This window comes from Cariama cristata, unplaced genomic scaffold (assembly GCF_000690535.1).
Source record: "Cariama cristata isolate BGI_N322 unplaced genomic scaffold, ASM69053v1 scaffold40453, whole genome shotgun sequence".
Classification (NCBI taxonomy): domain Eukaryota; kingdom Metazoa; phylum Chordata; class Aves; order Cariamiformes; family Cariamidae; genus Cariama; species Cariama cristata.
Window position 1 is genome coordinate 42,161 of NW_009610859.1, and position 11,674 is coordinate 53,834.

The following is an 11,674-nucleotide window of genomic DNA, read 5'->3' on the forward strand; positions in this document are numbered from 1 at the left end:
CGCACCGCACCACACCGCACCACACCGCACCACAGCACACCGCACCGCACCACAGCACACCGCACCACACCACACCACACCACACCACACCACAACGCACCGCACCATATCACACCACACCGCACCAGGCCACGCTTGTGTTCGATAGGTCTTTAGCACATATAGAGCTCCATTTGGCAATGTTGCAATTCTAAATGGAGAAAAATGTCTTCACATTGACATCTTTAAGCTATTCCCATTATGACCTTCAGAGTCTGCACCACAACAGCTTCTTCCCAAGGGCAGTAAGTGGCACAATATTTCAGCTCTTACCAACTGAATGAACACTGGTCCAACCGACTTTCGCGTCCTGCCGGTAGTGCCCTGAGAGCAGTATATGCATAAACAGCTGAGCATTAATGAGTGCAGTGATTTTTATGGAGCCAAATACTACATGTCAGAGAAATGAAATATCAAATCAGAAATTTGCTGCAAGTGGGATTTTTTTGTACCATAATTTAAAACATTCCTTGAATACACCATATGTAATTCTGTGTACTATATTTAAATTGAAGTTACATTTCAAATGAAAACACATAGCAAAAGGGGAGAGGGGGAGTTAGAAATATTTTTTGTTTCAATATTTTTTGTTTCTTTCAGCTGAGGCTATGGTTGATTATATAATGAACCCTTAACAAAAATATTTTATGCCATAAAATTTTGTTTATTTTTTTTATTAGGGTCACAATTTCTTTTAAGATGCTTATTGCAGTTCATGTTTTTTTCTACCATGTATCTTTTCAAAACATATCAAAATAGCCAAAAATTATGTTAGAGGTCAATTGTTTCACAGATCACACAGAGCGGTCATTAAAAACAATGCATTTAGCCTAAGGATTGGACATGCAGAAGCATAGCAGTAAAAGCTACCTGTTGAGTGCTTGACTTGGTAGGCTAATTGCTCTGATGTTTTGAAAATGAAAGGTATGGCTGAATAATCAAAGCTAAATCACATTGTCATAGCATTTGATAGAAAGGTTAATAACCAAGACTGTATCCACATTAGACTGTCAGATGTTTGTCTAATTGCAAAGTATGCTTTTGAAGTGAAATGAATACCTAAGAGGGAAAGATCTGGGGCCAAATTCCTTGTTGATAGAAAATGGTCTTGCTTCTTTAATTACAGTTGAGCTATTCTAATTAATAAGAGAGAATGTGCCCCCAAACCTGTGTTATTCTTAATCCACATGCAGGATTGATAAATTATTACTCCTCTGAAGATTAATTTATAGATAAAGAAACCTATAACTGATACTAAGAACATTTAGCAAGAAGAAATCTTGCTAATCTTGCTAATACTAGATTGAACTCTCATTCAAATGGGGCAAAATTGCAAGGAGGATCTGTGGCAGTGACTGAAAAATCTATTTGAATTTATTATTACTTGCAAACAATGAGCTGATTTTGTAGTCACTAAAAGCCTAACACTTAGAAACTCTTAATAATTAAGATGAACCATCTTGTGTTTTCTTATTTTTTTTCTCAGTGCCTTGTTTAAATTTGTATGTTATCTGAGAAATAGCTACTCTATCAGCTAGTTTAGTTCTCAGCAGTAAGGGATGATTAAAAAAAGTGTTATTATACAAATAATGTTAAAAAAATCAGAATTTGTCTAAAAGTTAAAGTAGTAACTGTAACTACTACAGCTGATCTATTTACTGTATGTCCGAAGGCTGCACTGAATACTTATGGATAAGCCAATGTGACTCAAGGTCTACTCCATTACAAAAAAACCCTTAAAATTGTATAGATGTCAAGGGACTGCTGATAACTATGAGCGCACTTGCTGGATATGTGCATGGTGCTGGTTGCTTCTTTTTGCTGTCTATGTTACTGTATTAGATACTTGCAGCAAAGAGCCTGAATGCTTAAAGAAACAGCTGGAAGTACACAGAAAAAGTAATAGCTCTTACATGATCATCTGCTACATTGCAGACCAGCTCAGAGAATCATCATCTTTCACTGCAGCCCACGATGGGACGGGGGATGCCAGCTTATCCCTGAAACAAGGCTCTGTCACTGAAGGAGAATGCTTAGTTAATGAGACAGAAATAAAAATAGGCAGTGTATAAGAGAGCACATGTAGAGGACGTCAGTATCTGGGATTTTTAAGGTTTTTTTTGTGAATGGTTTTAAAGATGAGTATTTAGTGTATCAATTGCAACTGTTATTCAGTATTCTCCTGAGGGCTTTTTCCTTGCTAGGTATCCTCAGGAAAACATAAATGTGGTTCCTGCAATGTTAATGAAGTTTTTTGAATTCTTGGTTTATATAAACTTTTTCTGCTTTCTGTGAAAAATCTCTTTTTGGTGGCTCTTATAACAAGTGGAAGGATGAAAAAGATTGAGGCTGTTATGAGTAGTCCCTCTTACATAAAACTTTTTGGAATAAAGGTGTACTTTGGACGCATCTGAAGTTTCGTACCAAAGATAATTTCTGCATTCCACCTGATGTAGGATATTGTCCTTCCTGTGTCTGTCCTTTCTTGTATCACAGCAGTCCATAGCAAAAATTAAACATGCTTTCTCTTTTTATCATGAGGCCTTAAGGAAGACCCCTCTCAATTTCACCTTTGCTAAATATAGATTATTTGTTCTCAACGATTATCCTACATGACTGCAGTGAGGTCTGCAGTCTGCAGACCTGTAGCTGGTACGGGAAAGGTCATACTACTTGATGTGACCTGAGCATGTTCAAGGAGGGCAGTTGCTTCTGTAGATAATTTAATTCTGTATTTGAGACTTGTAGAATGACCACTGGGAGTAATGTCAACAGCTTGCTAAATATTCCCATATCAAGAGAGCATGTCTCGCAGCACACTGGCTTTCTGGATGATCTTTCCATAGAATTCAATGTCCCTCCCTGCATAAGGCAAGTGAACTTAGTTATCCTAGAGTCTAAGGATATTGTTTGAAACCTCCCACAGTTTATATGAGTGTATTGAAAATGGCCCTAAAGGAGAAAGAAATTTCTTGGCACCACCTGTCTTCCCCTACCTCAAATCCCACCAGTTATATTGAATAACTAAGGTAAGTGCCAGGGTTAACAGGAATCAGGTATGTGTTGCACAGTCCATTCCTTTGTACCGCGCACTTCATATCCATAGAGCGTTGCATTGACACCCCTTATGTATGTTTGGAGGATCATGCCTGCTGTTGGTTGTCAGGTGATGACATGATAGCTGTGACACATCTTCCCATAAAACTGAAGCTGGATTATTGTAGTTCTTTTTCCATTCCTAGATGATTAGCAAAGTCAGTCTGCCACTTGTTCAGAAAACAGTTGGATGAACCATGAGTCTGAGCTCTTGTTCTGACTATCTGTTCTTGGTGTTCCTCTCCTGAGAAGAAGCTGTTATGTTGGCTGGGTTTTGGAGGTCTGAGTGGGACCTTCTGACTAAACTGAGAATTATTCTTCAGCACTCTGTATTCTTGGTATTCCTGTGTGACTCGATTCCATTTGAAATTAATTTTACTGGTTTATGGAGGTCTAAAGGACTCCTTGTCCTGTTAGATTCAAAAGGTCAGCCTACACCCCACGTATACCCTGTGAGTAGAGTTTCCACAAAGAATCAAAATTTACGAGGCAGTCAAGGTTTTGCTGGGCTACCTTTATGATGGGAAAGGGTTTTTTTCCTGAAAACCTGTGCATTGTATCTCCACATCTCTTTAAAAATCCAGAAAAGGTGATTTCACCTGTTTGGAGACTGACACTGGAGAAATAAGGGCTTACTTGGTGGGACATTTTACCAACAGTAAATACCACTAATGCTCCAGTGTAAGGTTTGCACAGTGACCTGTAAATTCACAAATGGCAAATCATGTGTTACTGCCTGTCACACTGACAGCTGCAGCATGTTCACGTTAACAATGAGAAATAAGAAAATTAAGATGGCAGCCTGTTTTCTTTGACAGCTCACGTAATCTGGAACTTGCTTCTCTTTTGCAGAACTACATATCCTGAACATGATGATATTAGAGACCTTCTGTGAAAGATCTCAGTTAACAATTATTCCTTCAATAGAAGTGAAATGGGAATAGTTAGATAATGGGAAGTATTTCTTTTTAAATAATCAAATTATTATTTCTGAAAAAATATTGATGCAAGGTTTGGATTTGTCCTGGTTTTTAAGCTATTTCCCTGTAAATAAATTTGCCAGATCTGGGGAGGGCTGTAGTAGCTATGAGTCAGTGCAGAAACTAGGCAGACACTTTTAAAAGAAAGGGAAAAGCAGTTGTGGGAATTTGGTATATCCACTTCTTGATTACAGAAGCAACTGGAGCATAATGGGGAAGGATGATAAACAGAAGAACTGAACTCGACAGCTCGTGCACACTGGGCAAAGAAATGCATTGTCTGTGCAAGATGTGCCCCTGGTGTGTCTGTATCACTTCGTATAAAGGCCTCGTATTCTTTGTTTGACTGGAAATTAATGAGGCAGGCAACTCACAGCTCAGGGACTGTAAGGTTGTCTGCATTGCTGTCTTGGTGAGGAGGAGTTTCTGGTGAACTGGGAGAGGAGCTGAGAGGCTGTCGGTCTCTGCAGGCTCTGGAGAGTCACGGTGACATGTATTTGGCCATGCTAGAGAGAAGGAGAAATCACCTCAATGAAAAGATCAGGGAGAATGTATCTCTCTGTTTCTACCGATGTCTAAGTCTATCTGTTTCGAAAGCGTGCACTCAGTGTATCTAACTGCAGAAAATGAAGAAGCCTGAGCACATTATGTTAGTACAGACAGTCACACCTAGTCCTGTTTAAAAGCATCCAGTAATATTTCAGCTTTTTTTCTTGATAGTGGTGCAAGGAAAAGTGATGTGCTGAGAACATGTCCTCAGCATCCTCCTATTGTAATTTGTGCAGTTACTCTTTTAGGGCTGGATACAACTCTCTTTCTCTGTCTCTATCTTTATCTTCCTGGAGGGTGTGGGAGTCAAATTTCAGATAAAAGAAGACCACTAATCCCCCTTGTCCTCACTGCCCACCCTGCAATGCCCTTTTCAGATCCATGATTCTGCTATTCCTATGTGTGCTGCCCTTGCGGATTTTCAGGTGGAGCTGTTGCCTTTAGTAAGGGGTCAGTCTACTCAAAATACACTTTAGACAGAGTCCACAGCCCTGCAAATATAGGGTACAGGCACTGTTTTGGGCAAACTGTGCTCCATAATTTTACCTTCTGATTTCTGTCACCCAAAGGGAAGTCAAAAGATTTCCATCACTTCAAAGGGAGAGCCAATGGAAGACTTTTTCCAATTGATGCTCTCCAGACCCCAGTTCCTGGATGACAGAAGAGGGTTTCCCCATGAACGGGAGGAAAACCCCTCAACCGCTACTCTTGTAGCAGCAGAGAGAGAGGGGAAGAGGTGTGGAGTTCAGGGACCAGAAGAACGAGACAACACAAAACTTGCAAGCCACTGTGAAGGTCACACTTCTGATGCATAATGTGGGGTGAACTGGGGAGTCTAAACGAGAATGGAAGACATGAATTTGTGTGCTTTACCTTGAGGTAAAGGAATTCATTCTAGTGCTCCTGGGCTGTATGTTTTTTGTTGGGCTGTCTGCACAGGTGAAGGGAACAGTATTGAATTAATTGGGGCAGCTTGTGTGTGGGAGAGCAGAACTAATTGGGACTGAGTGGGGATGCAAGTATAGATGGAAAATCATGTGTGTTTAGGGAGGAGAATCAATTAGGAACCTGCATTGGAGGAGCTGGGGGATTGTCCAGTTATAAGATTACTTGATTAGGAAAACTCTTTGGTCCTTTTGGGGGAATGGAAATGGCATTTTTTAGATTATAGGAAGGCAGAACAAGATGAAGCAGGTAGAACAAAGAAAGTAGTGAAAGGAAACCTATCCTTAAGTTCTCTTACCTTCCTCCATCTAAAATTCATTCTGCTCTCCCAGGATTCTTGTACTTTTTCTGTTTTTAATGCAAAGGCAATTCAAAATGGCATAAGAGGAAGAAAGTGCTGTACTTTCCTCCCAGATGAAAGAGCCAATGCCTTCCCTTCTGTTTCCCTGTATTGGCATTAAGTACATAGGGCTGGTGTGCTCTTTTTGTGTTCTTCCTTTGTATAAACTTCAGCAGTGGCGAGAGGAGCTACAGATGAGCCACCTCAGTAGATGGTTGTCTTCTCCTACCAAAGGAGACTATGTGAAAAGTTTTACCCTGTTTCTGAGATTGCTTATTCACCCATTTCCAAATCAAAACTGCTGTGCAAATTTGAATGCAGTTTTTCTCAGGGAAACTTGATGTTAGCAAGCATAGATTCTATTTATATATGCTCATTCATACATATTTGTTTCTTCATATATCAATATTTTGAACTTTATGACACATTATGCTATGCAGTCTTTTTTTTTTTTTTTTAATTGTGTTTTTATAAATGTGTTCAGAAGGCCCTCTGGCCCTGTCTGAGGAACACAATTATTATAATAAGCTGAGGTTTTAAATTTTGCATTGTAAAACAACTTGTGAGTAACTACGTAAAGAGAAGATTGAGGCATTAATGTTCTCTCAAAACGAGAGAGAAAAGGAAACACTCATGTAAAATGAGAATCAAGGAACACCAGGTGTTTTATGTTATGCTTTGATAATATTTTTCTCTCAGATTAAGAGCCCTAACTACTGGGCTCTTCAACTCTTAGGAGATTTCTTTGGCAAAACCTCTAGACTTTTTAAAGCCTGATTGATATGTACATATGCACGTTTTAAAAACACTTTCTCACTACTATAAAACCTTTTTAAAAAAAATAAATTAAAAGAAACAATCAGCCCTTCTCCAAATTTTAGTAGGCTGCGAGTCTCCCGGCTCAGGTGGGCGCATGCTGCTTGGCCTCTCAGCCCCTTCTCACAGAGGACCCGATGACTTCCATTTGTTTCTGCTCTGTGTTACGTTTTCTCAGCTCATTCACAGCTGTCTTCATTATTCACAGCTCTGAACTGATGAAAGGAGAAAAGAAAACCAGTGTTTTATCTGTATGTTAATTGCGTGAAGGGTTCAGGAGGGGAGGTGGGCAGGGGAGCTGTGGAGGTGGTGACCCTTGCTGTTGCCTTGCAGGAACGTCAGCTCTGCTGGAGAGGAGGCCCGCAGAAGGATGAGGGAGTGCGATGGCCTGACGGACGCATTGCTGTATGTGATCCAGTCTGCTCTGGGGAGCAGTGAAATTGATAGTAAGGTTTGTCATCTTTGTCTTTTCAGGAGCAAGATCTCCAGGTATTCAGGGTATATCGGGACTGTAAAGTGACAGGTTTTTTAAAAAAAAATACATTGTGAGGGATGCCTTAGCAAAGCATAATTTAGCCCATCTTTTTCTTTTCCTCCTGTTGAGCCATGTATTTTTGTGTGCTAAGTGTTGGATTTGTGTCTACATACTAGTAGTACCTATGTACTGGTACTATGTACTACTAGTACCTATGTACTGGACATAGGTAAGCATGTCATCCTCTCACTTGAATTATTGAGGGAGAAATTATGATACTGGTTTAAGGAGAGTCAGTATGTCATATTCCATGTAAAGTTCTTTACGTTTCTCTGCCAAGTTTACCTTAAAATTGATTTTCAGTATTTGGTATGAGACAGAGCTAGTAACAGTGAAATAGGCTTACAAGGCAAACCAACCAAAAAATAATCGGGCAATTAATAGGCAGTTTTGCAGTACAACCAACATTATTTCCTCTTTGAAGAGGATCAATGAATGCTTTCAATAACAACTGTTTTAAGATGCATTTTTATGTAAACTTTACTTCTCTGAAAGTACTAGGATATGGACATGCTTCTCCAAAGGTGAAAGACACTGCTTAATTAAAAAGACTGAAAGCATTTACAAATTGAAGATTTGTAATGTATTAAAGTATTCCAGGGAAGAAGAAAAAAGCTAGTTTCAAATAACTTTTGCTTTCAGTACGTGGTGCTAAATTAATTACAGTTTCTGCTCTATGGCAACCTTGGTCCATTTGCAAACTCCTGAGAATCGCAGGAGAGCAGCCTCATGCAGCAAAGTTTTAAAGCCTGCTGGGTTTGTATTTCCAAATGATCTTTCACAGATAGCTGTCCACAGACCTGTGTGTGGGTTTATAGACTGGAGAGGGATAATCTCCAAAACTCTCTGGTGGCTAGCCTGAACTAAATAGGTGAAATTTGCCTATGAATTCAGGGAACGGAGAGAGGAATTATAGGAGGCTTGGAGTATGTGGTGCTGGGCTGGCAGCATGGTTTTGTTTTTCCAAAGAAAAAAAAAAACAACCCACCCCCTAAAAAACCACAACCCATTAGTCTATAATCAGTTTTCCTTTTATTAAGTTTAGCACGGTGATGATCGGAGGAGGCCCACCCACAAGGTAGGCACTGTGCTTGCATCAGGGTTCAGGGCAAATTCGGCTGCCGGCTGGGGCCAGCCCCCTCCCACCCCTCCCTGCCACCTCCTGCAGAGCAGCCCCCAAACACTGGAGCGTTTTTAGCTTCATTAGCTTTGGAAGAGCTGGACTGGGAGCTGTTTCAAAGTTCCCTGATTCGGCTTGCCTAAGAGAAGGGAGAAGTTAGAGGGGCTTCATTGGAGCGGAGTGGGAGGTGGATGGAGGAGGAAGGAGGGAGGAAGTCAGTTTGTGCCCCATCTGACAGCTCAGCTGCTGCTTTTTCAGCAGTTTCTTAGTAGGTGACCCAACTTATTTCAAGACTGTTTTACTGCTAAAAAGGCTAAACAAGGAGCACAGTAAGCTCCCTGGTTTGCCTCTTCTTGTTAATATAGACTGTTCTGTTTATACTGTTATTTGTAGCTGGTATGACTTGGAAAAACTGCAGGCTAAGTCATATATGGAGGAAAAAGTGAAGAAATGAGAGAAAAATTACTCTCCCTGCCTTAGTAGTTTTAACCTCCTGTCTAACAGGTTTCTAACTGTATGACATAAAATTGTTGTGCAGCTAAATAGAAAACACCATAGTGTAGCCTCTTACCTTGCATCTTTATCCCAAAGTAGAATATAATTTTAATTAAGTTAAATGTTTAAGTAACTGACTCTAAATCACTTTTTAATCTAGTTTCAAAAATAATGCTATTATAACAAAATATTGAACTTTATTTTAAAGTTATAAATGTTGCTTTCCAAATGCCATGACAGTTACCCTATTAGATAATTCTGTAATACTGTTAGTAACTAAAAACTGAAATACTGAAAAACAGGTTGCTGTTCTTGCAGGATCTGAAAGAGGATGGGGGATTTGCCAGTGTATGTGGAGTTTTTGTTAAAGTCATTCCTCATGTTGGTGGAGTTAAGAGTGAATGAATCTTAGCAGCATTACAAGCATCTTAGCAGCATTGTTTCTTCTAAATGTGTAATAAGAAAAAACTATGCTAATCCAAGTTAAAGTGTTAAAAATTAGTTACTTGGACGTGGTTACCTGATGAAGTTACTGTTCATAATTTTAATTTGATCTATTAAAGTAGAAAGACTAGTGAACTCATATTTAGTCACCTTACGATGAAACTGAAAAAGGAGTGAGGAATACAAGGACCCTTGAAAGTTTGAAGGTACAAGTCAAGAAGGAGTGAAGTCTGTCCAGGTGCCTGGCTAGAACCAGCTTTCTTGGCTTGTAGGAGTTCACCTTAAGTGACGAAGGTGTCGGTTGCATTTGAGACTCAGAAGTTTGCTTATCAGTTTTTAGTTTGAGGTAACATAGTCCTCACGATGGACTCAGCTTATTGGTTTTTGACATAATAAGTTTAAGTGCGAAAACTGTTATTTGTAAAAAGGGGAATTAAAATTTAGAACTCTAATCATCAAACGCAAAGCTTCAACGTCAGCTCAGTATGTGCAGAAGTAAATATTAGCAAGAGTGAATATATGGAAATGTGAAAGAGGCAGCAATTATTTTTTTTAAATTAATGTTTACTATGAGGTCTGGAAAACTTGCAGGTATGAAAGGTGCACTAAGAACACTTTTTGCATATGCACACATATATGTATATATTTCCATATGTGTTTATGTATTTGGCTGGAGATTTCAAATTAGTACAAGTGTGTTGTGAAATTTCTTCTATGTTAAAAGATAAATAAATACTCTTGCATAGATGAGTCTGAGTTCAATATCATCTCTGGAACTTAATGTCATTGCAAAAACTGTGTGTCAAATGCATACCTGGCATAAGCTCATACAGTATATCAGAGTAAATGAAGCCCCATCTGTTTGCCTCACTGGTGAATATGGCAGAGTAAGACGGAGTGGAAAGCCTCGCAGTCAGTCTGTTCTGGGTTAATGGAGCAACAGAGCTGGGATGTAGTGACTGATGCTTTTTGTCTCCGTGGAGCATTAGGAACAGTTGGAACATAGATAGACAGATACAGACTGGCTCTTTTAACTGTGCTTTTCCTGCCTCCAGAAAATTAAGCTCATTCACTTATTAGGGATAGTCAAACCAAATTGAACCAACTAAATGAGTGGGCTTCCAGTCTAAACTGAACTTCTTTTAGACTTGCAGAAATTATGTTATCACTGAATTTTCCTCTGCTGGGTCTCACTCCATTTCTGGATTCCTGCCAGCATCTTCTACAGAAGGCACAACCTGTTAGGGGGACAAATGGATGAAAGGGAAAGGCTGCCCACAAGGTATCTGCAGCCAGGCTAGAAGCAGTGAAAGCAGCAAGACTCTGAGATTTCTAGTCTTACTTCTGAGACTTGACAAACATCATCTGTTCATGCTACAAGTACTTGTGAAATGGAACTTGGTTTCCATTTTTCTGGTAATTTACATAGAATTTATGCCAGGAAAAGGTTATTTATCTTTTTAAAAAGGAAACATAAACCAAACCCAGAACTTATTGCCATTTTCTGTTTGAAGCATTTTCTGTTCATTGAAGTGGGAGTTTGCTGACATTCTGTGTGTGTGTTCAGGTTCTCTTGATCACTTTTTACCTTGGCTTCTGTTTCACATGGGGCTCCAGCGTGAAATTCAGAATGACAATAAAAAACTCCCGGAAAAATCTTGTCCAGACTACTGATTTCTTTCCATAAAAATTTCTAAATCTCTTAAGCTGTGATTACCTGGGGAGCACTCAGAAACGAGCAGATAGGAATTGTGCTGGGAAAATGTATGTGCAAAGATCGATGATATTTCTTCTGCTTTGTATACAGAGTGAGCAAGGGAAGGATTTTAACTTTTTCTCTGGTTTTATTTCCTGTTGTGTTTTTTTTTTTTTTGTCACACTCTTCAGACCGTTGAAAACTGTGTGTGCATTTTGAGGAACCTCTCATACAGGCTAGCTGCAGAAACATCTCAGGGACAGCAGATGGGAACAGATGAACTTGATGGATTACTCTGTGGTGATGCCAATGGAAAAGACGCAGAGAGTTCAGGATGCTGGGGGAAGAAGAAGAAGAAAAAGAAATCACAAGATCAGGTAATGAAAGTTACTTGCAGCTGCGTTGCAAGTAGTTGAAGTGCCCATTGTTTAAAATAAAAATAATTAATGCACTGTATTAGAAATAAAGTGCATGATGCACAATATACAAAACTGTTGCCTTTGTTAATTAGCTGAGGGCTTAAAGCAGAGTATTGCTCTGGAGTAACAACATATGTTTGCTTGAGAAAGTTGCACATTATGTGGTCGCACCTGGAAACTGTAGTCATGGGTACACTGTG

At 39.5% G+C, this 11,674-nt stretch overlaps 1 protein-coding gene across 1 annotated transcript in view; it reads left to right on the plus strand.

Annotated features, from left to right (window-relative positions):
* Positions 1 to 11,432, plus strand: part of LOC104159975 (catenin delta-2-like) — a gene marked incomplete at its 3' end in the record, with an annotated part of 47,100 nt that extends 35,668 nt beyond the window's left edge. The window contains exons 3-4 of the mRNA XM_009698016.1: positions 7,099 to 7,216; positions 11,247 to 11,432. Coding sequence (XP_009696318.1) covers positions 7,099 to 7,216; positions 11,247 to 11,432 — 304 coding nt within the window. The remainder of the gene's footprint in view (positions 1 to 7,098; positions 7,217 to 11,246) is intronic.
* Between the last annotated feature and the right edge of the window lie 242 nt (positions 11,433 to 11,674).